The sequence below is a fragment of the Ipomoea triloba genome, chromosome 15 (assembly GCF_003576645.1).
Source record: "Ipomoea triloba cultivar NCNSP0323 chromosome 15, ASM357664v1".
NCBI classification, from domain to species: domain Eukaryota; kingdom Viridiplantae; phylum Streptophyta; class Magnoliopsida; order Solanales; family Convolvulaceae; genus Ipomoea; species Ipomoea triloba.
Genome location: NC_044930.1, coordinates 17,464,684 through 17,491,040, shown reverse-complemented (window position 1 = coordinate 17,491,040; position 26,357 = coordinate 17,464,684). Strand labels below are relative to the sequence as shown.

The following is a 26,357-nucleotide window of genomic DNA, read 5'->3' as shown; positions in this document are numbered from 1 at the left end:
AGCTACTACAGCAAAGGACTGTTCCTCTTCTTCCTCATTCCTGAAACCAAAGGACTGCCATGGGTTGTGAATTCAGAGATTTACCCTTTGAGATACCGCGGTGTTGGAGGAGGAATAACCACAGTAGCTAACTGGGTTTCAAATCTCGTCGTCTCACTCACTTTCTTGATTCTCATAGAGGCTATTGGCACTTCAGGGACATTCCTCTTGTTTGCAGGCTGTTCACTCACTGGACTTGTGGCCATCTTCTTCCTCGTACCTGAAACCAAAGGACTGCAATTCGAGGAGGTCGAAAAGATGCTGGAAAAAGGATACAAACCCAGCTTCTTGTTTAGCTACAGAAACACCAAACAGCAGTCAGCCATCCAAGGTGGTTAGGTTAAGTAACCATAATCTTTCCAGCAAAATAACCTTAGCTTCCAGAATGGAGTATTGCTTATATATTATGTTCTTATTCAATTCTCCCCCATTCTTCTGTTAAGACATTATTAGTAACCATTGAAATGCAGTGCAAGAAAGTCCAGCAGTAAAGTGGAAACAGCATATATATGAATGAAGGCTTTAATTTAATTACTATCTCAAAAGCATATATCCAGTGAATTGAATAAATATAAATAACAAAACTGAACAGAGAAAGAAAGTTTGGCATCCAAACAGCAAGACAAAGCACAACCTGCTCAGCCAGCCAGCTAATGCATTAATAGTAATGACAATAGGATAAGGAAAAAAAATTACCTAAAAAAAAAGTAAAATGTGTGATGGGGGTTGGTGGCTGCCTTGATAATTGTATCTTATTGTGTACATACATGCATGCAAGCTTGCTGGTAGGGACCAGCACACTGCAGATGAAAAATTAGCTTCACAACAAACAAAGAGTGTCCCCTTCTGACCTCTCACCCATTTTCACCTACTTCCATTCAAAATTTCTTACCTAAGCTAGACACACTGCCTAACAATCAATTTGAGTACTGTATTAAGATTTTGAGCACATAAAGCAATATATTCTACCTAACATCATAGAACGATACAAAGTTCACGAAAATATATAGAAAACAATAAGCACGAGTAAACAAGAAATAAGTGGATATTGATACACCGGAATTACAGAAGAAATTATTGTATTCTCCACACACTAACAAACTTAGTACATAATAGTGTATCTCACACTTATCTCACACTAAAAACACGATCACTAGTAATGACCTCTAATGGAATTTGGATCTCCCATACAAAACCAGAGGATTAACATCCAAACTCTCAGGAAAAAAAAAAGGGGGGGAAATAAGCCAGTCTCCGATACAGGCAAGGGTTAATTGCAGAGGGGAATGAAAACCCTCAAAAAACCTATTCAATTATATCATAATAATATACCTTAAAGGTCAGCTTCCTTTCAGTAGATCCTAACTATTTCTTCTTCTTCTTTTTTTTTAAATCCAAACTTTTACCATAAGGAAAGTTCTCAGCCACTCCTGTACAAGCCAGATCCTATACATATAAACTACGGAGTACTTCAAAATATAATATATGGCCGTCTAAGCTGACCTCTCTAAGCCTCTAAGGAATTGACGTAGAAGCTTCTTGCCTCGGTTCTCTCAAGTACCCAAGAAGTGTTTCAGCCTGTAAAAAAACAAGACCAAGGCCAGAAATGTACAGCTAGCACACACTGAAGAAAAATAAAACATGGCAAAAAAAAAAAAGATGAGCATACATATATGATAAGACATCACAATCACTGAAAAAACCACTGAAAACAGTATTTATTCCATATTCAAGTTGCAGAAATCAAATTAAAGCATCATCAATATTTGGGATACGATATTTTCCCACTTACCACAAACAGATACCAGCCTCACAGAATAGCCAGATTCAGCTGTGTTTCAAATTTCAATTCTCTCAATATTTTACAAAATCATTCTTAAAATCTCAACCAACTAATAAATGGAATATGTCTACCTACCCAATTAAAAGCTCAAAATACATACTAAGAAGCATGTAAAAATCATCTAAACAATTAGCTAAGAATTCTGAGATTTCAATTTATCACAACTTAACGAATAGAATAGAATCAAAATCGCTAAAAGATTCATTCTTTTGTTGGTAAATTGTTGTATCAGTAAATCATCAAGAATTCATCCAAAATGGCATCAAACAAACTAAGTTCACCTTGTGCTTAGCTTTAGCAGTTCCATTCTGAGAAAAGGCAACAAGAGGAGGAATTCCCCGGTTCCTAACACTATGAATACACAATTGCAGAAGCGTGAGCACCGCAAATCTCCCCCTTATCGGAACTATCCTCAATAGCCTCCACCAAGGCTGCGATTCCTCCTTCCTCCACGATCCCGTCTCTGCCAATTTCGATCGCAGCCAGGCTGTTCAACACCACCATAGCCTTCTCGGCATTCACTCCCACCAGCTCCACCAGTGGCTTCACAGCCCTCTCCTTGTTTAACTTCACTGAACAGAGCTTTAAGGAATCCTTTTTACCGCGGTTGGATCCATTGATGAGCAGAGCCACCAATGGTGGAATGGCACCACAAGCGCCAATTGACAACTTATTTTTGTCAATCAAAGGCACGCTCAACAAAGCGCAAGCCGCGTTCTGTTTGGACGTCTCTGTGCCGGTTGTGCTGGCTATTATCCTAATTCATAAGCTATTACATATATTACATTATTAAATAATATGTGAAAACTGAAAAGCATAGAAAGAATTTTTAATTTTGTAGATAATCAAGGCAAGTTAAGTGGACCATACTACCAAATAATGTGCATTTAATAAAAATAATGTATTTTTAATATATTAAAAATGTACATTGTATTTAGCAGATGTACATTATTTGTGTACTAAATGTACATTTAGTACACGAATAATATACATTTAGTAAATTAAAAATGTACTTTTTGTTATGGTCCAAATAATACTATGTCGACCATGGTTTACACAATAATTTGCCGAGTTCAAGCATAGAGGCTTGTTGAGCCCTAGCTACCATCCAAGCCCGGTCCTATCATGCCCAGAGTCAGGGTTTAGTAACGAAAATGGGACCTACATGAACTTAATATGTATTTTAATCACTAAAATTTAAATTAAATAACAAAAAAACAAATAATAAAGCCATATAACTTGAGATAAGATTTACAAGTTTTTAACAATTTTACATACACAATAATAATCTTGAAAACAATTCTAGATGATTTGCTAAATGCAAAATAATCAATAACCACATTAATGTCTTCATAAATAAAGTATTTAGTTACGTTTTAAAAAACGAGTATGAATTTAAAACCAAATGAGCTTATAGACAATCACATTGTTATTATAATAAATAATAAGTACTTTCCCTGTCCATTTTATCTGTCTTACTTACTATTCATAGGTCAAATCAACATTTTTTTCTTTGTTTATTTTTTTTTAGTATTTTTTACTTATTTTAAAAGTTAATTTTTGTCTGTTTAATATTACTTTTAGTATAGTTTCTAAATATATAAATTTTATATACTAATATTAAACTTAATATTATGAAAAATTGAATTATAAATAACTTTAGTCAAGGCTCGTTAATTGAACTAGACACATAAAATGGGACGGATGGAGTAATTATTAATAAAAATGTATAAAACAAAATTTACAAATAATAGCAGATCATGAAATCTTAATTATTGAGAGCAATAAATCAAAATACTTTAAAACGTGATATAAATATAACAAAATATGAAACATAATTAATTAGATAAAATTGTTCTAATAGAAAACACATTTTAAATCACACATATTATCTATTATATCATATTTATAAATACTTTTTCTTTTAATTAGACCAATTTCAAGTTTTATTTTTTCTAAATTAGTTTGAATACCATGACACACAATAGAACTTCTAAACATTGACTATACAATTCATAAAAAATTAAACTATCTTTTAAAATATTTTTCATAACTAAATCACAAGATATATATTACATCAACTGTTCAACATAACTCATTATAAAGTTTACAAAAATAACACATGTCCTAAATATAAGTAGTAAATTACTCAAATAGAAATAGATTCAAATTTTGATGTGAATCACAAATCAATTTATATTTAAATCTCACTATAATTATAAAAAGGTAAAAAAAAATAAAATCACAAAGTTACAAATTAAATTCAAAAATACAAATAGAAAGTTACAATATTGATATTATATAATAATATCTTTATATTCATCTTCTAAAGAGTAGGGGGGAGAAATTAATATTATATAATAATATCCTCAAATTCATCATAGTGAAGGGAAATTAATATTATATAATAATATCCTTAAATTCATCAAGAGTAGTGAAGGGAAATTTAATGTAAAAGTATTCATGAGGGGATCGTTATACCGTGGACCCTGGTCCGAAACGGTGCCGTAACATACGGATCTCATTACAGTTTTTTTAAAAAAACTAAAATCTAACTGTAATTTGAACAACAACAAAAACAGTGACGAAGAAACAAGAACAAAAAACACACAAGTTCATCAGATCACAAAAACACACACGACAAAAGGTGAATATTTAAACAACATTGTGAAATTTGTAAAATATGGAATATAAGAGATAATACTTGAGTTTATATTCTGTGTATCCTAACATTCAAATGCACAAACACATCACAACCTGTGTTACTAACATGAATACACATAACGGTTGCCTAGAATACACAGAACGGCTGTCTAGAATACACAGAATATTGACACAAAATACACAGAACTCATCCTCCTAACATTCGAATGCACAAACACATCACAACCTGTGTTACTACATGAATACACAGAAAGGTTGCCTAGAATGCACAGAACAGTTGCCTGGAATACACAGAATATTGACACAAAATACACAAAACTCATCCTCCTAACATTCGAATGCACAACACATCACAACTTGTGTTACTAACATGAATACACAGAACGTTTGTCAAGAATACACATAACGGTTTGTTGGTCCCGATTGGGTGGGAAAAGTCTACAGGGAGAGGGTGAATAGACTTTTCAACAATTTCAAAAATTATAACACTTTAATAATTTCAACTCTAAGTAACAAGCATAAAATAAGTAACCAAATTAGAGTTCGTAGCGGAATACTAGTACGTAAAGTGCTATAAATAAATCAATCAGATATGAAGAGATATATCGCATGCAAAAGCAAACCCAGATGATAAAAAAAAAGAGTGAATAGTAAATGGGCTTGTATGAATCAGGAGGAATTCCTTACTAAAAAGATGAATAGTAAAGTGAATAGTAAGGAATAGTGAATGAATATTGCATGAATAGTAAATAAGCTCTAAGAAATTGAAATGCTCAGTACATGCACTTGTGATATGAAGACTTCTAATAAAATATGCAATGGAATGCTATGCATGCACATGTATGACTTGCAAGACCCAGATGAATAAATCAGTAAGTGGGTTAGTACGAAATATGCATGCAAGAATAAATATGATGCAAATAAAGTAAAGAGACAGAGAGATTTATAGTGGTTCGGAGATGGTGTAATTCTCATACTCCACTTTCTTCCTTTCACTCCAAGGAGGATTTTCACTATCTTCAATCACCCAGATACATAGTGAGCAGTGCCAACCTGGCACTTCCCGAGTGTCTCGCACAAAGCTACACTCAATCCCGAGCGCCTCGCACAAAGCCACGCTCCCGAGCGTCTTGCACCCAGCTACGCTCCTACACCAACCAAGTGTTTTGCACCCAGCTACACTTAGTCTTCCGAGTGTCTCCGTACAAAGCTACACTCCTCCGAGTATGTCGCACAAAGCTATACTCCCGAGTGTTCCGCACCCAGCTACGCTCTCGAGCGTCTCGCACAAAGCCACGCTCCTTCTCTACTCACAAAGCCTCACTTGCTACTCTCCCTTTCTCTACTCACAGTAGATATGGGTTTTACAAAGAAGTATTTTTTTTCTTCTCTCTCAGACTTGAATTTTTCTAATCAACTCAATACTTGCACTCTCCAATATTTTTCTTCTCTTTCGAAATAATAGCTTTAGATAGCTCAAATGTAGTGATGTGGAGAGGTTAAGAGAGGTGAGAGATGTACTTGTCTTCAAGTATTGCATGGGTATTTATAGCTTGAAGAAGCTATCTACCCGTTGTAAATCTTCCAATCTTGATCGTCCATTTTGAATCATGAAATAATTTGTGAACTTGTTCTGAAGCTCTTCATGGCCTTTGTCAGGCAATTTTGAATATTGGCCTTTGTCATTATTCCTCTTGTAAGAAGTCCATTCGTCCAATTGCCTTCAACAGATCTTGAATTGAATTTCCTTATCATGATGGCCACCTAATTTTGACTTTTCAAGTGTGAACACTTGACTTTGCAATTTCTTCTTTTGATATGTCAAGTTAATCTCTCCAAAATATTTCCTCTGGTGATTCTTGCTTGAGCATGAGTTATATCATCGAAAATTCACCGACACCTCCAAGTTGGTCTTCTCTTGCTTAATTCGAAATTTGCATCCAAAAATTAATTTTGAATTTTCGAATTATTATCTCAAAATTAAATTTAAAATTTTGGCTCCAATTCATTCCAAGGATTTAATTTTGGATTGAATTTTTGTTACCAAAAATTAAATTTCCACTTCGGAATTTTATCTCCAAGGTCGGGCCTACTACCATCAACTCATCAAGTTACTAAGAAATACTGCATATAAAAAAAAGGGAGGGGGGGGGGAATAAACTAAAAAATCACCTTATGGATACTTGGTGATGATACCTAAGAGAAATCTACAGATGACTTATGATGAAGAGAAGATAAATAGAGAGTGAACAGAAAGAGAGATGGGGAGATAGTGTACTGAGTTAGTGAGAGCTAGTGAGATGCAGGGAAATGGAAAGAGAAGAGAGAGGAAGGTGCATGTGTGGCGGTAAAATCTTATGTACAAGAGAACGCCCAAAAATGAAGTTTTGGTGGGAATTAGATTTTAATGAAATAAATTTCAAATATCAATAGTTTAGATTAACATCTTTCTACCAACACTGCTGGAAATCAACGAATTTCCGACCACCGAAAATACCTGGTAGGCACTCGATTATCGGGACCCATCATACGGTTATTATATTGAAATATCTTATCCATTGCTACTTGCGGAATATTATAAGTTGTCTTGATATTCATCATCATCAATGTATATGCCAACTCTGTTTCTTCACCAACATTCATTGATAAAGGTTGTCTCACAGCATTTAACAAATCATAGAAGTTTCTTGCACTACTATGTGGTTCTTCATCTTGCTCATTTTCGGCATTTAATGGAAAAAATGATGGACGAGCTACATCCAAAACCATCTGTTCATACCGATTGTTTTCACTAGCGCTCTCGTTCATATGAGGTTGTATTGAGGGCTAAACTCACCGTGATATGTCCAAATCCAATAATTCGGTTCAAAACCCTTCTTATACAAATGAACACAAACATCATCTGCAGACAAGTGTACTCTATTTTTACACTTACTACATGGACATCTAATTTGCATTGAATCCATGTATACAGGAAGTGTGCTTGCATAATTTACAAATTCCTCAACACCCATTAAAAACTCATCAGTGTACCCCCTTCTTCCGGGTAACAATCGATTATACATCCATTTTCGATGTTCAGGTATATTAGCCATGTAAAACAACTGCAAAAGTATATCCAATACAAACACAACATATATAAATATATTACAAGTAATATAAATAATTATATATCAACCTACTAATAAATAGACAACATATAAAATTCAAGGTTAAAAAATTATAGATATACAAATAATTCTAAACACACATATAATATAAATATATAAATATTACACACACACATACTCACAAGAATATATACAAAAAAAATTAAAGTTAAATCTACAAAAAATTAAAGCTAGATCTACAAAAAAAAAAGTGATAAATAAAAATTCTAAAAATATATACGCATACCTTAGCTTGATTTCAACACTATAGTAAAAAATATCCTGCAAAAAAAAAAAGTACGAAAAGGTTAATCCAAACTAGATCTAAAAAATGACATAGATGAAAGTTGTAAGTATATATATACATACTTTGCTTGTTTTCTACACTATTTGTGAGTGGATTAGTAAAAACTTCCCGTAGAAACAAAGGAATTTATAGAAAGAGGTAAAAGAAAGAAGAAGAAAACCGTGGAAACTTGACAGAAAGTCTGTCTGGGCGAAAAAAAAAAAGACACGATTTTAAAATTATAATAAAGGTAATATTTTCGACCACCATTCTAAGGTGGTCGGAAATTCCGACCACCACTAATAGTGGTCAGAAACTCCGACCACATAAGTCGTCGCTAATCATTTCGGGGGTGGCGAAATTCATATTTAATAGTTTACCGACCACTTCTTTGCATGTGGTCGAAAATTTCCGACCACTTTCTGACGATTTCGTTGCTTGACGAAAAATGGAAAAAAATTACTTTTTTGTGACCACTTTTTCGGTGGTCAGAAATTCGTTGATTTCCAGCAGTGTTGGTAGAAAGATGTTAATCTAAACTATTGATATTTGAAATTTATTTCATTAAAATCTAATTCCCACCAAATTACTAAGGAGTCCACCTCATTGATGAGAGGAGAGAAATAGTAGCGGTCCGTGCCGAGAATTACTAACGAATAGCCAAGGCCAACCATGAAAAGCATGTCCGACCTCGTTAGTTTCAGGTCGGCGACTACGTCTTGCGAAGGCGTGAGGCAAGCCAGCCCTAGGAAGGAGGCAAGTTCGCCAAGAAGTAGGAAGGCCCATATGTAGATAGAGTTGGGAACTCCGAGCACCTGCTAAGATATTTCCAATAATAACATTCTTGTAAGGTGGTCTGTCTCCTTAACTCTAATAAAAGCAGTAAAAATTCGTCATAGTCTCATTTTCACTACTTTTATTGGGGGGGGGAAGGGGTACTTACCCGACCTCTCCAATCCCTAAAGGGGCACGAGGTCCGACCTCGCGTATAACCCTGACGGAAGAACCTAATGGCCTGGTGTCTAAGGAGTCAAGTCGAAGGGCTATCATACTCTAAGGGGGCATGAGGTCCGACCTCGTGTACCAACCTCAACGGAAGAGCCTAACGGCTCGGCGTCTAAGGACTCGGGTCGAAAGGCTATCGTACCCTAAGGGGGCACGAGGCTTAACCTCGCATACCAACCCCGACGGAATAGCCTAATGGCATGGCGTCTAAAGACTCGGGTCGGCTATCGTACCCTAAGGGGGCATGAGGTTCGACCTCGTGTACCAACCCTAACGGAAGAGCCTAACGGCCTAGTGTCTAAGGACTCGGATCGAAAGGCTATCACCATAAGGGGGCAAGAGGTCCGACCTCATTCGCCACCCGACGGAAGAGTTTTTGACGGAGAGTACCCTTGGACAAACAACTACATGCTAAAAAAAAAAAAATCAAACTCCAAAAACTAGTATTGTAATAGCTTAACATCTACGATCTAATATAATATTTGGTCTCCGCGACCCAACAACACTTGTTTGTCTATTTTCCTTGTCTATCTGCTATTTCCTATTATTTATAGAGATTATTAATTCGGACCCCCGGGTTAATTAAATCCATCATATATATACATAATAATCCTAAGAAAGTAAGATAAATACAAAATTAATTCTATGAAATTACGATAAATACAAAATCCTAACAAACAAAGATAAAAAGAGTTAATTCCATTTTTAGTCCTAGATTTATAGGTGTCGTTCCACTTTTAGTCCTCTTTTTTTTTTCAAAACATCCTATATTAGTCCTAGTTTTAATGTGACATGACCATTTTTTATCCCCCGTTAATAAAACCGTTAACTACCGTTAACTATTAGGATATTTTTGCCTTTTTGATATAAAATATATTTTTTTATTAGTATTATACTAGTATTACAATAATCCCTAATTCTCATTAATAAAATTTAATCCTTCCATAGCAGGCATTCTTCCGCAAGCCGCAACGCAATCTTCCGCAACAGTGTTTCGCAGTAGCACAATTGTTCTGTAGTAGTGCCGCCTATAGACTCCAACTGTTCAGACTTGCAGCACGGCCTCACTGCCTCCAAGTGTCGTAGCAGTGCTTCATCGCAGCACCGGCTCAGGCAGTAGTTCTCACAACGTCGCACCACATTAATCTCTGCAGCAACCTCAGGCAAGCTTATGGATCAAAGGCAAAATGTTGGTGGAAATGACAACATAGGTACAATAATATGTATTTTCTCTTTATGTATTTTTCAATGTTGGGTGTCAATTGATCATTGATAAAGAAACTGAAAATACCAAAACATTGTAAATATTTGTATTGCTTTTTTCACTACAAAGGGGACTACTGATTTAAATAGGTTGGTAGAAGGCATGCTTTGAATGATTTATTTTACATATATTTCAAACATTGTGTTGATAATTAAATTGTTTTTTTTTGGGTTATATGTTAACAGATAATTTCAAATTGATAATAAAACATGGTGGCTTGATTAGAAAATCTGATAAAGGATATGTTGGAGGGCTAACGACGTGTTTTGGTATGGATAATGATTTATGGGGTATGATAACCTTAAGGGAGAGTATAGAAGAGTTGGGTTACAATATGTTAGACAAGTTTAAGTATTTTATAATGATAGATACAAGCCATTGAATTGAATTAGTTACTGATATTGATTGTTGGAAAATCTTTAATGGTTCTGTAGTTCCTAAGAAAATTGAGGTTTGGGTTGTACCAGAAAATTTTGAGGGCGATTGTGCGAGTGGGGGTGAAGGAGAAGGAGAAGCTGTCGAATTTGATACAAAGTTAAATGCAAATGAGAAAGATGAAAATACTGCAAATATATATTATGTGGGGCTAAATATGTCAGATGACGAGAGTGGAAAGGAGACTGATGATGAAGAGAGAACTAAATGGCCAGTGTTTACATCAAGTACTAAGATGAAGTCTATTAAATTTGAATGTGGATTAACATTTGCTTCTAAAAAAGAATTTAAGGATGCAATCCACAACTACACTTATAGTAATAGCAATGAATTACACTTCACTAAGAATGACAAAGAAAGAATGTATGTTAGATGTAGACAAGTTGGCTGCCCTTTCAAAATCAATATGTGGAAAGTAAAAAATGCTATGTCTTGGAGAATTACAACTTTTCATGAAGAGCATGATGGATGTGGCTGGGTTTACCAAAATAACATGATTAAGTCTACTAGAGTTGCAAATAGATGGAAGAAAGAAGTAATACACCATATGAGTTGGACATCATCAAATGAGTTTAGAGACAAGGTTAAGGCTGATGAGGGGTTTGAGTTAAGCACGAAGCAAGCATATAGGGCAATTACAAAAGCCAAAGAAGCAATTGAAGGGGAGGCTCTAGATGTCTTAAAACAGATTTAGGATTATTTCTTAGAGATTCAGAAAACTAATCCAATGACCACATGCATAGTCAAGCTCAGTGATTTAGAATATGAAGGAAAAAAGAGATTTTTGCAGATGGATTTGTGTTGGGATGCTTGCAAGGAGGGTTATAAGTTTTGTAGACCCATCATTGGGGTTGATGGATGCCACTTAAAGCACAAGTTTTGAGGGATTATGTTAACAGTAGTGGGGGTTGATGGAAATGATAGCATCTTCCCATTAGCATATGCTATTGTTGAAGGAGAAAACAAGTAGTCTTGGACATGGTTCTTGGAGTTGCTTAAAAATGACTTGGTGATAACTGATGAGGAAGCAGAACACAAGTTGACATTCATCTCAGGTTTGTTACGGTTGACTTAATGTTTTGTTTTTGTTAAATCTATAATCTAACTTAAATATATAATATGACTTAAATCATTTTTTTTGCAGACAAACATAAAGGATTGCTACTTGCTTTTGAAGATGTCTTACCATATGCTAGTCATAGATTTTGTGTCAGATATCTGTATGGCAACATGAGACTTGTTGGTTATGTGGGAAAAGCTATGAAAGATGCCTTGTGGGCAGTGGGCAGCAGTAAAGGCAACCACAGTCAACACCTTTAATGAAGCCATGAATGATATCAAGAGGTTAGATGAGCATGAATATGATTGGTTAAGAGAGAAACACCCTTCAGAATGGAGCAAGTCTTATTTCTCAACTACGTCTAAATGTGATGCTTTGGTTAATAACATTTCAGAGAGTTTCAATGCTATGATCTTAGATGCTAGACAACAAGCTTTAGTTTCTTGTTTAGAAACTATAAGGAAATTGTTGATGAAAAAATTGTTTGATAGTAGAAAAAAATCAATGAGTTGGAAGGGATCATTCTGCCCTAACATAATGAAGAAAATATCTATAATTGAGAAGGTTGCAGCAGGGTGTCTAGGGACTCAGTGTGATGAAAATTTGTTTGAGATAAGATCTGCAATACTATTAGGAGTGGTAGAGCAACATACAGTGGACTTGTCTAGGTTTACATGTAGCTGTAGGAGGTGGGATTCAACTGGGATACCATGTCAACATGCTGTTAAGGCTATATGGATGAAACATGGAAATGGATCAGTTAATGAGTATGTAGACCCTTGTTACTCAATTTGGTCTTACCAAACCACCTATGGAAAGAGTATCAAACCACTTGCTGGACCTATGGAATGGTCTAGGTCAGAAAAGGAACCACCACTACCCCCATTGTACACAAAAAAAAAAAAAAAGCTGGCAAGCCCAAAAAGTTGAGAAAGAGAAGAAGAGAATAGATAACAAAAGATGGAACACATGTGAACCGTAGCTTGTTGGTTAAGCATTGCAAAAAGTGCAAAGAAGCAGGACATAACTCAAGAAAATGTCCTCAGGATCCTGCAACAAAAGAAAAACTAGTAATAATGATCTATTTTACTTGTATACAATTATGAAACTTTTATCATTTTCTATTTCTTGACATTCTTCTAATTTTTTATATGCAGCTTCATCCAAAGAAAAGGGTTAGGAACAAGAAAAGTGCATCTAAGGCCACAACTCATCAAGAAATTGGGAATCAAGAACAAGTTGGATTTGAAGTTGGAGATGGTCCTCAAGTTGATGAAATCCAAGTCACACAATCAATGGTAGATGATAGAACATGAGGAAGTGAGTTTATTGCTACACCTTCACAAACGAAAGGCAATAGTCTCACCTCCTTAGGAGTTAGGATATCATGGGGAAGTCCAACTTAAAGGCTACAACTCCGGTTCCAATGAATAAACTTATTTAGTACACTTATGCATTAGACTTAAGTTTTCTATAAAGTGGGTTTTTTTTATTTTGTATTTTTTGCAATTGCACTTTTTTACGTTTTGCAGTACACTTATTTTTTCTAACGGTTTTTGCTCTATTATACAATTACTGAATTATGGATTATTTATGCTATTAATGAGTGTATGACCAAATGACCAATGTATATGATTTTTTGAAGATTTAGAAAAAAAATTCATCTTTTATTGTTCTATTGCCAAGAAAAAAGTGAGATTTTGAGTGGTTTATGAAAGAAGATGCTTTAAAGTCAATTATAATACCATTTAAACATATTTATTAACAGAGGGCGACAAATAATTATGTCATAATAATGCTATAGGACCAAAATAATGCTTTTTTTAAATAAAAAAAAAGGACTAAAAGTGGAATGACACATAAATATAGGACCAAAAACGGAATTAACACTTAAAACTAAATGGACTGAAATACCCTCCTAGTTAACGCCAATTTAACACTTTTGTTAACGGGGGACAAAAAATGGTCATGCCACAATAAGACTAGGACTAATACAGGATGTTTTCAAAAAAAGGACTAAAAGTATAACAACACCTATAAATCTAGGACCAAAAATGGAATTAACTCAAGATAAAAACAAACAAACAAAGATAAATACAAAAATAATCCAAACAAACTTGCCAAATTTGCCCAGATTTACAACTTTGATATTATTCCCATTTTAGACAATTTACTGAATTCTCGAATTTGACCTTCATTTGAGATGAATGGGATAGTTGCATCTTTAATCTTGCTTAGTTTGGGTTTTAAAAATTGTTATTCCATGTACTGTCATTTCCTTTAAATACTACACTGTAACTAGCTTAGGTTACTATTGAATTTTTCTCTCTCGCTAGGGTTTGGCGAGCCTTCTTCCTCGCGCTAGGTTTGCGTGTCTTTTTCCATTATTCGATTGTCTTTGCGGCGAAAGTTTTGTCTATTTAGTTCAATCTGCATGGCGACCCCAGTTGAGAGTGTTCTTGCTAATCTCACGCTAGCAGACCTTGAGGATGGGGAAGGGGATCTACGGCAGGAGAGTGTGCAGGTTGATGAAGAAGAGGTGGTTGACGAGTTCTATGTAGTAGGCAGATTAGTGACTGATAAACCTACCAGATTTGCCTTCTTCCGTGACACTATGGCGGGTGTGTGGAGGCCGACGCGGGGGATGAACGTCCGTGAACTTCAACCTCATCGCTACTTGTTTCGTTTTTTCCTGGAGAAGGACGTGCAACAGATCATGGACGATGGACCTTGGTCTTATGCACAAAGTTTTCTGATCTTAAAACGTATATCTCTGAGAGAGGATCCAGAAACCGTGCCTCTTACTTCGGCGGACTTCTGGGTTCAACTTCATAGACTGCCGGTGAGGTTTCGATCAGAAGCGGTGGTGCAGGCGCTAGGGAATTTCATCGGTGCTCTCATGAAAACTGATGATCGGAACTTTGATGGATCTTTCCGTTAGTTTTTTCGCATAAGGGTTAGTGTTGATGTTTTGAAACCTTTAAAGAAGGGAATGCGTCTAAAAAGGGATTCCGGCGAATGGTTTACAGTGGATTTCAAATACGAGCGACTCCCTACCTTTTGCTTTGTGTGTGGCATGCTCGGTCACGCAGAGAAGTTTTGCGGGAAGGAAGTGCAGGCTGATCACCGTCGGATGGCGAAACCGTATAGTGCGGCTCTTTGGGCGGGTAGTAGGCGGGGTGTTCCGACGGCGAACCAGCGTTGGATAGCTCCAGATCGACGGTGGAGCGTAAGTTGTGGGCTGGTCCTGATTCCACTCATAGGGGAGTTGAGAAGCCGAATGCGCCGGAGGTTGTAGAGGAGATGGACGATGAAGGTACGAATTTTGGCCTAAATCCTAATCCAGATGAGTCAAATGCTTCGATGAACTCTACTGTTCCATTGGTTGGTTCTGAGGCAGCTCATCAGGGTGGGGAGAAGACGCCGTCTGTCTCACGTGAGAAGGTTATTGGAAGTGAGTGTGTTGGGCTTAATCATACACCATTCGTGTTTAATACCTCAGTGAATACTACTGTTCCATTGATGAATTCGAAAGCAGTAAATACGGATGTTGTTGCCGACGTGAATAGTACTGAGTAGAGAGGAGGCCGTGTGAGCAGCATGGTCGTGGCATTTAATGAGCTGAAACGACGTCGAGTGCAGGAGAATGAGGTTGGTGAGTCTTCTGTGAATGTTGTGTCAAAAAACTTGATATTGGCGGGTTCTGGTGTCCAGGCCCACCCATCCCAATGAGTACCCTGAGCTGGAACTGTCGTGGCTTAAACAATCTACGTACAGTTCGCGAGATTATGGACATAGCGTCCAATAAGAAGTCAGATTTTATATTTCTTATGGAAACGAAGGTTAGTCGAATTCATGCGGAGCATTTGCGTGTGAAGTTGGGGTTTGATGGTCTTTTTTATGTGGAAAGTGTGGGGTTGAGTGGTGGATTGGCGCTTTTTTGGAAATCAGATAATACTGCTAAGTTGCTAAGTTTTTCGAGACACCACATTGATGTTGAGGTGAGTTGTACCGGCCTAACCCCATGGAGGATGACTTGCTTTTATGGCTACCCAAAGCGCAATAAACGAAGGGAGTCATGGGAGTTGTTACGCTCTCTCCGAGACCATTCCACTTTTCCATGGGTTACGATAGGTGACTTTAATGATTTGTTCCAGCACGAAAAATGAGGAAGGTGTCCACACCCGGAGAATTTGCTTAGGGGCTTTGGTGAAACGTTGGAGGATTGTGGTTTGCACACTTTACAGATAGAGGGCTACCCTTTTACATGGGAGCGTGGTCGGGGCACTGATGCATGGATTGAGGAAAGACTTGATAGAGTGCTTGCGATGGACGCTTGGAGGTCTTCTGTGCCATCTGCCAAAGTGGTAAATACTCTTTCCCGCTCTTCTGACCATTCTATTATTTTCCTTGATGTTAGGAACATGCGTACCTTGTCTCATAGAGGAAGAAAGAGCTTCAGATTTGAGATGGCTTGGTTACTAGATGAAGGATGAAGGGGAGTGGTGGAAGATGCTTGGATTGAAGGGAGGGATAAAGGTTTGCAGAGTTGTTTGCAGTTGTGTGGGGAAAGGTTGAAAGCATGGGGAGGTGACAATTTCCATAAGTTTGGCAAGCGTATAAGACAGCTTCGTGGGAAACTTCAGTCACTCGGGGGACTATTTGATCAGGCCTCCTTGGCAGAATTTAACCAACTGGATGAGGAGCTAAGAAGACTTGAAGTTCAGGAAGATATATTCTGGAGGCAACGAGCTAAACAACATTGGTTAAGAGGTGCGGATGCGAATACTAAGTGTTATCATCGTTTTGCCTCAGCTCATAAAAGGAAAAACACAATCAGTAAGTTGAAGGACTGAGTGGCTAGAAGGTGATAGTTTTCACCTTCTAATCTTGTCCTACTATGAAACTATCTTCAAATCTTCAGGTGTGCATGATATGTCGTCTTTCCCAACTATATCGCCAAGGGTGTCTCCGGACCAGAATGCTGCGCTTCTTCTTCCTTTTACAGCTGAAGAAGTGAAGGTCGCTCTTTTCTCTATGTTTCCTGATAAAGCGCTGGGGCCAGATGGGATGAATCCGGGTTTCTATCAACACTTCTGGGACGTGGTTGGTAAGGATGTTTCAGATTTTGTTTTATAGTGTTTACATTCTAGCTCCTTTCCTTGTCATTTGAATGATGCAAACATTGTGCTGATCCCCAAAAAAAATCCCCCTAAAGCTGTAACTGATCTTCGGCCTATTGCATTATGCAATGTGGTATACAAGGTTATGGCAAAAATGATTGAAAATCGAATAAAGCCCCTCATAACTACAGTGATTTCAGAGTCTCAGAGTGCTTTCATCCCAAACAGGTTAATCACATATAACATTTTGATAGCTACAGTGGTGGGCCACTATTTGAACCGTAAACAACTTGGTAAGGTTAGTTGGGCTGCTCTAAAATTGGACATGGCGAAATCCTATGACCGTATGGAATGGGTCTTTCTCCGTAAGATGTTGGAGTCTTTGGGATTTGCTACTAGATGGATTGATTTGATAATGCTTTGTGTGACAACTGTTAGGTATAATATTTTAATCAATGGATCATATGGTGGGTCAATTACTCCTACTCGTGGTCTCAGGCAGGGGGACCCGCTATCTCCTTATTTATTCATTATTTGTGCTGAAGGTTTGTCACAACTGATTCAACAGGCTCAAGCTTCGGGAACTATCCACGGTTGTAGAGTTGCCCAGGGAGCCCAGCAGTTTCTCACTTACTGTTTGCTGATGATAGCCTTTTATTCTTTAAGGCAAATGTGCATGAGGCTGCAATTGTGAAACAATGCTTACAAAGTTATGAGTTGCGGTCAACTTTCATAAATCTAGTGTATGTTTTAGTAGGAATACTATTGACGCTGATCGGGTCACTGTTGCGAGTACTCTCGGTGTGAATCAAGCGGTTGATTTTGGTAAATATTTGGGTCTTCCTTCTTTTGTGGGTCTAACAAGAGGAGAGTGTTTACTTATATTGAGGATAAGATCAGACAGAGGATTGGCTCATGGAACAAGAAATTGCTTTCCCGTGCGGGTAAGGAAATTCTATTGAAGAGTGTGGCTCAATCTATGCCCACTTTTACAATGAGTGTTTTCTTGCTGCCCGACTCTTTGTGTGTGGCTTTGGAGCGCTTGATGAATAGATTCTGGTGGGGTTCGGGAGGAAGTAACGAGAGGGGAATTCATTGGATGTCATGGAAGCGCATGTGTATTCCAAAGAGTTCAGGAGGCCTGGGATTTAAAGATTTACGTGCTTTTAACCTTGCTTTTCTGGGTAAACAAGGATGGCATTTTTTAACTACTCCTACTTCCTTAGTTGCTCGTGTGTATAAAGCCAGGTATTTCCCTAATTCCTCATTTGTTGATTCCACCATAGGTATTAATCCTAGTGCCTGCTGGAGAGGTATATTTGCAGCTAAGGATTTGATTTGCGGGGGTACTCGGAGACGGATTAGGAACGGCACAAGCACTAAAATCAGGGGTTCACCGTGGTTACCTGATGCGGACCCTATGATACATACTCCTTAGCCTCCGTACTTATTCGATGCTACAGTTTTGGGTTTGGTGGACCCGGTTACAAACTCATGGGATGAGGCTATTTTGTCGGATATTTTTTACTCCAGAGATGTTGACCTAATTAAGTGTGTGCCTATTAGCCCTGATTATACTGATTCTTGGTATTGGATTGATGACTTCCGAGGTGTATACTCAGTGAAAAGTGGTTATCGATGAGTCCGAGGTTCTATTACCCCGTTGATTAGTGGTTTTGATAATTGGAAGCAGTTGTGGAAGTTGAAGATACCACCAAAGTGGAAGAATTTCATTTGGCGTGATATTACTAATACTCTTCCTACTACTTCTAATTTAATTCAACGTCGTTTGGATATTGATCCCTTGTGCCCCCTCTGTGCAACTCAGGTGGAAGATGTGTCACATGTGCTTATTTGTTGTGATTTTGCAGTTATTGCGTGGCACATGGCTCAGCTCACCGTCCCAAGTGGAATTGGTGTATCTTTCCCTGTGTGGTTCCAACAGGCCCTTACCTCTTTGGATGAAGATGCGATTGCCAGGGTTACAGCAATTCTTCATGCTATTTGGATTGCTCATAATTCAGCAGTCTAGGAAGCCAAGGTACCTACATCGGCCTCAATGGTGGCTATGGTGGATAAATCTCTCCAGAGTTGGCGTATTGCCCAATCCACATCCAGTCCTCCTAGCCTTACGCATGCTCCACCTCCTGGTTCTGAATCTCATAACCGCTGTCATATTGATGATGCATATGATCGCGATACGGGTAGAGCTACAGCAGGAGCGGTATTATTGCAGCTAAATGGTGAGTTCGTTGCAACTATGAGTACTCCCCTTCCGTTTTGCGATTCAGCTATAATGGCAAAAACACTTGCTTGTAAGGAGGCCCTTTCTTGGTTGAAGACTAGGAATGAAGATGTCGTTGCTATGTTAACCGATTGTTCGGTACTCTGTGGGAATCTTCAGTCTACTTCAGAGATTCTTTCGTACATTGGTATTTCTACGAGGGAGTGCATTAGAATCATAAATTCTTTTACTTATTGCTCAGTATTTTATATTCCTGGATCGAGTAATGGTTTAGCCCATGCTTTAGCACGAGATTGTTTCTCCTCTTTGCAGGATGACATTATGTTTTGGGATGTTGTTCCCCCTGACTCCATTGCGGAGCTTTTAATACGGAGTATAAGTTATATTTATTTTCAAAAAAAAAAAAAAAAAAAGCTTAGGTTCCTCACTTCCTCATCATCATATCAATTATCAACCATGGAGAGAGGTCCTGAAAAAGTTGGTGCAGATAAAACAAAATTCACAGAATGTTGGCAGGCATCTCGTAAAACACCTTACATCATGCGCCTTGCCATGTCTGCTGGCATTGGAGGCCTTCTCTTTGGTTATGACACTGGTAAACACTATCCACAAAATCCCCAGGTCAGTTTAATTTTTGTTTAATATTTTCCCACTATACCACAAAGAATCTGCTCTTGTATGTTATGTGCTTTAATTTGCACTGGATCATATCGGACTAGTAATGAAGATTCTATATATGTAAAAGGTGTTATTTCTGGAGCTCTGCTGTATATCAAGGAAGATTTCAAAACATGGCTTTTCGAAACATGGCTTCAGGCAAGTAAATTAACGTAGTACTGATCATGATTAACTTAGGTATCTGTTAACATATTCTGATCTTATCCTTCAATTTGATGATGTGAAGTGAAGGAAACAATTGTGAGCATGGCATAGGCGGTGCGATTGTGGGATCTGCCTAAACCAACAAACCATTAATGCTAACCAGCCATTAATGCTAACCAGAGCACCTCTGATCTCTAGCAGGTGAATCCTCTGAGATATTTATATTTATTCAATTGCCTGACTAGTGACTATGGATATATGCTTTTGAGATAGTAATTAAATTAAAGCCTTTATTCATATATATGCTATTTCCACTTTACTGCTGGATTTTCTTGCACTGCATTTCAATGGTGACTAATAATGTCTTAACAGAAGAATGGGGGAGAACTGAAGAAGATGAATGTGTACAAGGAATAACATAATATGTAAGCAATACTCCATTCTGGAAGCTAAGGTTATTTTGCTGGAAAGATTGTGGTTACTTAACCACCTTGGATGGCTGACTGCTGTTTGGTGTTTCTGTTGCAGCAAAACAACAAGCTGGGTTTGTATCTTTTTTCCAGCATCTTTTCGAACTCCTCGAATTGCAGTCCTTTGGTTTCAGGTACGAGGAAGAAGACGGCCACAAGTCCAGTGAGTGAACAGCCTGCAAATAAGAGGGAATGTCCCTGAAGTGCCAATAGCAGCATACTGATGATTGTTCCTACAGCATTGAGGCCTGAGCTTACGAGAGACAACGCGAGAGCTGTGGTGTTTGAAGCAAATCCAACCAGTTGCAGAATGGTGGGAACGTAATACATTCTGATTCCCACCAAATTGTGTGCAACTTGGACAGTAATGCCTGCATACAGACCCCTGCGGACAACTCTGTTCCTCCATGCATTCTTAACTTCTGAAATCAAGCCATCCCCAATTTCACACTTCTCTTCCTCCAATGATGACTTCAACCCACTCATTTATTCTTCAACTTCATTTATTGCCGAATAGATCTTTTCCAGAATTGTCCTAGCTTTTCCCACCTTATTCTGATCAACCAAGCAAGCTAAGTTAGTCTAGAATAAGGTGGGAGAAGCTAGAGCAATTCTGGAAAAGATCTATCCGGCGATAAATGAAGTTGAAGAAATGAGTGGGTTGAAGTCATCATTGGAGGAAGAGAAGTATGAAGAAAGCACAATTGGGGATTGCCTGATTTCAAAAGTTAAGAATGCATGGAGGAACAGAGTTGTCCGCAAGGGTCTGTATGCAGGCATTACTGTCCAAGTTGCACAGAATTTGGTGGGGGCAGAATGTATTGCGTTCCCACCATTCTGCAACTGGTTGGATTTGCTTCAAACACCACAGCTCTCGCGTTGTCTCTCGTAACCTCAGGCCTCAATGCTGTGGGAACAATAATCAGTATGCTGCTTGTAGACAGGTATGGGAGGAGGAGGCTGATGATCATCTCCATGTTCGGGATCATAAGCTGTTTGACTCTCTTATCTGGTCTCCTTTATCTCGCCTCTCAACATTCCCCGCCAGTTAGCCTCTCCCAATCCCAACACTTTGGCCTCAATTCAACATGCTCCACTTCCTTATTCGCAGCCGGATCAAATAATCAACCATCATCCTGGAGCTGCTACTCGTGTGTGCATCAGCATGCCACCTCTCACCACTGTTCATTCTGCTCTAACAAAGCCGGCAAAGTAAGTTAGTTTGTTTTATCTGTACACTTTCTAACTCAAAATTATCTTCTATACTACAGTTTCCTGCAAAATTCTTACCATTTCTGGATCTGATCTTAACAGTACAATCCAGGAGCCTGTTTATCTGTGACTGATGAAATGAAACACTCGGGCCACTCAGTAGGGTGATCATGGTACACAGAAGGCTGCCCCAGCAAATATGGGATCTTTGCAGTCTTGCTACTCGGATTGTTCATCATATCCTATGCTCCTGGGATGGGGACACTGCCATGGGTCGTGAACTCTGAGATTTACCCTTTGAGATACCACGGTGTTGGAGGAGGAATAGCCGCAGTAGCTAACTGGGTTTCAAATCTCGTCGTCTCACTCACTTTCTTGACTCTCATAGAGGCTATTGGCACTTCAGGGACATTCCTCTTGTTTGCAGGCTGTTCACTCACTGGACTTGTGGCCATCTTCTTCCTCGTACCTGAAACCAAAGGACTGCAATTCGAGGAGGTCGAAAAGATGCTGGAAAAAGGATACAAACCCAGCTTGTTGTTTTGCTGCAACAGAAACACCAAACAGCAGTCAGCTGTCCAAGGTGGTTAAGTAACCACAATCTTTCCAGCAAAATAACCTTAGCTTCCAGAATGGAGTATTGCTTATATATAATGTTATTCCTTGTACACATTCATCTTCTTCAATTCTCCCCCATTCTTCTGTTAAGACATTATTAGTCAGCATTGAAATGCAGTGCAAGAAAATCCAGCAGTAAAGTGGAAACAGCATATATATGAATAAAGGCTTTAATTTAATTACTATCTCAAAAGCATATATCCATAGTCACTAGTCAGTGAATTGAATAAATATAAATAACAAAACTGAACAGAGAAAGAAAGTTAGGCATCCAAACAGCAAGACAAAGCACAACCTGCTCAGCCAGCCAGCTAATGCATTAATAATAATGACAATAGGATAAGGAAAAAAAATTACCTAAAAAAAAAAAGTAAAATGTGTGATGGGGGTTGGTGGCTGCCTTGATAATTGTATCTTATTGTGGACATACATGCATGCAAGCTTGTTGGTAGGGACCAGCACACTGCAGATGAAAAATTGGCTTCACAACAAACAAAGAGTGTCCCCTTCCAACCTTTCACCCATTTTCACCTACTTCCATTCAAAATTTCTTACCTAAGCTAGACACTGCCTAACAATCAATTTGAGTACTGTATTAAGATTTTGAGCACATAAAGCAATATATTCTACCTAACATCATAGAACGATACGAAGTTCACGAAAATATATAGAAAAAGTAAGCACCGAGTAAACAAGAAATAAGTGGATATTGATACACCGGAATTACAGAAGAAATTATTGTATTCTCCATACACTAACAAACTTAGTACATAATAGTGTATCTCACACTAAAAACACGATCATTAGTAATGAACTCTAATGGAATTTGGATCTCCCATACAAAACCAGAGGATTAACATCCAAATTCTCAGGAAAAAAAACCGGGAAAATAAGCCAGTCTCGGATACAGGCAAGGGTTAATTGCAGAGGGGAATGAAAACCCTCAAAAAACCTATTCAATCATATCATAATAATATACCTTAAAGGTCAGCTTCCTTTCAGTAGATCCTAACTATTTCTTCTTCTTTTTTTTTTAAATCCAAACTTTTACCATAAGCAAAGTTCTCAGCCACTCCTGTACAAGCCAGATCCTATACATATAAACTACGGAGTACTTCAAAATATAATATATGGCCGTCTAAGCTGACCTCTCTAAGCCTCTAAGGAGTTGACGTAGAAGCTTCTTGCCTCGGTTCTCTCAAGTACCCAAGAAGTGTTTCAGCCTGTAAAAAAACAAGACCAAGAAATTTCTATTATCCGACCAAGGCCAGAAATGTACAGCTAGCACACACTGAAGAAAAATAAAACATGGCAAAAAAAAAAAAAGAGCATACATATATGATAAGACATCACAATCAGTGAAAAAGCCACTGAAAACAGTATTTATTCCATATTCAAGTTGCAGAAATCAAATTAAAGCATCATCAATATTTGGGATACGATATTTTCCCACTTACCACAAACAAATACCAGCCTCATAGAATAGCCAGATTCAGCTGTGTTTCAAATTTCAATTCTTTCAATATTTTACAAAATCATTCTTAAAATCTTAACCAACTAATAAATGGAATATGTCCACCCACCCAATTAAAAGCTCAAAATACATACTATGAAGCATGTAAAAATCATCTAAACAATTAGCTAAGAATTCTGAGATTTCAATTTATCACAACTTAACTAATAGAATAGAATAGAATAGAATCAAAACCGCTAAAAGATTCATTCTTTTCATGGTAAATTGTTGTATCAGTAAATCATCAAGAATTCATCCAAAATGGCATCAAACAAACTAAGCTCACCTTGTGCTTAGCTTTAGCAGTTCCATTCTGAGACAAGGCAACAAGAGGAGGAATTCCACCTTCTCTCACGAGCATTCCCCGATTCCTAACACTATCAATACACAATTGCAGAAGCGTGAGCACCGCAAATTCCTTCCCCTTATCGGAACTATCCTCAATAGCCTCCACCAGGGCTGCAATTCCTCCTTCCTCCACAATCGAATCTCTGCCAATTTCAATCGCTGCCAGGCTGTTCAAGACCACCATAGCCTTCTCGGCAAGCCCAGTTCCATTCACTCCAGCCAGCTCCACCAGCGGCTTCACAGCACCTGCACTCACAGCCCTCTCCTTGTTTAACTTCACTGAACAGAGCTTATAAAGCGTGGTTAACGAGTCCTTTTTACCGCGGTTGGATCCATTGATGAGCAGAGCCACCAATGGTGGAATGGCACCACAAGCCCCAATTGACAACTTATTTTCGTCAATCAAAGCCAGGCTCAACAAAGCGCAAGCCGCGTTCTGTTTGGACGTCTCTGTGCCAGTTTTAAGCACGTAAACCAGTGATTTTATGGCGCCGGCGTCGGTTATGACGGTTTTGTTAGGCTCATGAAGGGAGAGGTTTAGAAGCCCCGTGACGGCGTGTTCTTGAGTCCAGGGATCGGAGCAGCGGAGAAGAGGTATAAGTGCGGGTATTGCGCCGGATTCTCCTATCAAAGCCCGATTATCGGCTCGGTTCTTAGCTAAAAGCCTCAGCTTTGCGGCGGCTGATCGTTTCACCGCCACTGAGGAAGATTGTAAGCCGTCTAGGCAGAGCTTCACCGTGGGATGAAGATCCTCAGGCGATATGCTCTCGATTATTTCAGTCGAAAACGTGTCTCTCTGAAGAAACCCTTGACAAGGTTCCGGCTCCGGCTCTGAGTTAGGTGTCTGGCTCTCAACCGGATCCGCCGCAGTCGGCAGGCTAGCGAGCCGCTGCAATTCGCCGGAAATATCACTGCTACAAGCCGAGAAATCGCTGAATGTTTGTGAAATCTCCAGAAATTCCTCTTCCGAACAGGAGGATTTGTTGATTGCGGGCTTACTAGCGAGCTCCCCAAGCCGGATATCAACGACGGAGTCCGTCAGATTCTCGGATACGTTGCCGGATTTTTCAGAAACGGAGCATCCGCTTCTGTAAAGATTCGACCGGATGGTCCTCATGGAACGGCCAATAGACCGCTGGATTCTGGCCGACGGCGGCGGCGGAGTGTAGTAGTAACAAGGCCGCGTTTGGTTGAAGCTATTGCTGCCGGAATTTGCGTGAGCCTGAGAATCTTGTAGAGAAACCATTATCAAACTCAACGCAGAGGAATAAAAGCACACCAAGACAGATTCTTGACTTTTTTTGCTCAGAAAATTCTCAAAGAAGAGGAATAAAAAGCACACCAAGACAGATTCTTGATTTTTTGTTCAAAAAAATCCCAAAGCAGAGGAATAAAAGCACACCAAGACAGATACTAATTTTTATTTTTTTTGATATTTCAGCTCAAGAAATATTCACAAGGAGGAAAAAGCAGAGAGATTGGAATTTTGCAAGATGGGCATGCAAAATTTGCTATTTTGAGACACTAAACAAAGCGAGCAATGCTTAAGAAGTATTCATTGCAAAGATTCCTGGGCGAACTTTTGGGGGTTCGGGGAGATTCTCATTGAGCTTTAAAAAGGAGAAGAAAGCTCCGGCGGACGATAAAAATGGCGGATTTATAGAGGAAGAAGAAGAAGAGAGTGAGTAAAAATGAGTGGATTTGGTCATTTGGTGGCATAGAGAGAGACGTTTGGTTTTGGAGAATATGCTAAGCTCACGTGCCGTGTTTGCTTGTCTAGCTCACAGTACAGAAAGTAAAAGTGTAAACCACAGTTTTTTCTTTTTAGCAAAAACTTGTGAGACAAATTACACAAGCCATGAGATATGTCGAGTAAAAATTAAAATATAATATTAAAAATATAATACTAATTAATAATGAAGTGTTATTAAAAAATGTAATATTTTTTAGAAATAATATAATATTTTTTATATTTTCTTAAAAAATATAATTTTCTTTTAAAAAATATAAAAATATTTAAATTGAAAAATATTACACTTTCACTTATAAGTAATAAAAGTAAATATTACATTTTTTTAATATAAGTATTATATTTTTATTTTGACCCAAAATGTCTTACATATAAGAATTCGTGAGATCGTTTTAGAAGAATCGCTTTTTTTAAGAGTTCTACTATAAGAACTCTCAAACTCTACTCTAATTATACTTTATGATGTAATAAGCATGGGTACGATATTTTCATCTTGTTAATCTAAAAAAAT

The 26,357-nt window shown here is 38.0% G+C and overlaps 2 protein-coding genes and 1 pseudogene across 5 annotated transcripts; 2 read left to right on the top strand and 1 right to left on the bottom strand.

Moving 5' to 3' along the window:
* Window positions 1-20,949: 20,949 nt before the first annotated feature.
* On the top strand, window positions 20,950-21,785 carry LOC116005792 (annotated as a pseudogene).
* On the bottom strand, window positions 21,416-25,785 carry LOC116006049 (U-box domain-containing protein 4). 4 transcript variants are annotated; one of them, XR_004095038.1, is made up of 4 exons: window positions 24,035-25,785; window positions 23,384-23,458; window positions 21,696-22,086; window positions 21,416-21,600 (listed from the first exon to the last, which is right to left on the bottom strand). XR_004095038.1 is itself a non-coding variant. In XM_031246306.1 (3 exons), the coding sequence occupies exons 1-2, from the start codon at window positions 25,340-25,342 to the stop codon at window positions 23,396-23,398; spliced, it is 1,371 nt and encodes a 456-aa protein (XP_031102166.1). In that variant the 5' UTR covers window positions 25,343-25,784; the 3' UTR covers window positions 22,253-22,318; window positions 23,384-23,395. The 4 variants fall into 4 exon arrangements, 2 of the variants coding, with proteins under 2 accessions (XP_031102166.1, XP_031102165.1); XR_004095037.1 differs by having other exon boundaries at window positions 21,416-21,595; XM_031246306.1 differs by lacking the exons at window positions 21,416-21,600; window positions 21,696-22,086 and adding an exon at window positions 22,253-22,318 and having other exon boundaries at window positions 24,035-25,784.
* LOC116006050 (probable inositol transporter 3) lies at window positions 21,840-22,358 on the top strand. The gene has a single exon (XM_031246307.1). The coding sequence runs from the start codon at window positions 21,873-21,875 to the stop codon at window positions 22,206-22,208; it is 336 nt and encodes a 111-aa protein (XP_031102167.1). The 5' UTR covers window positions 21,840-21,872; the 3' UTR covers window positions 22,209-22,358.
* Window positions 25,786-26,357: the final 572 nt, after the last annotated feature.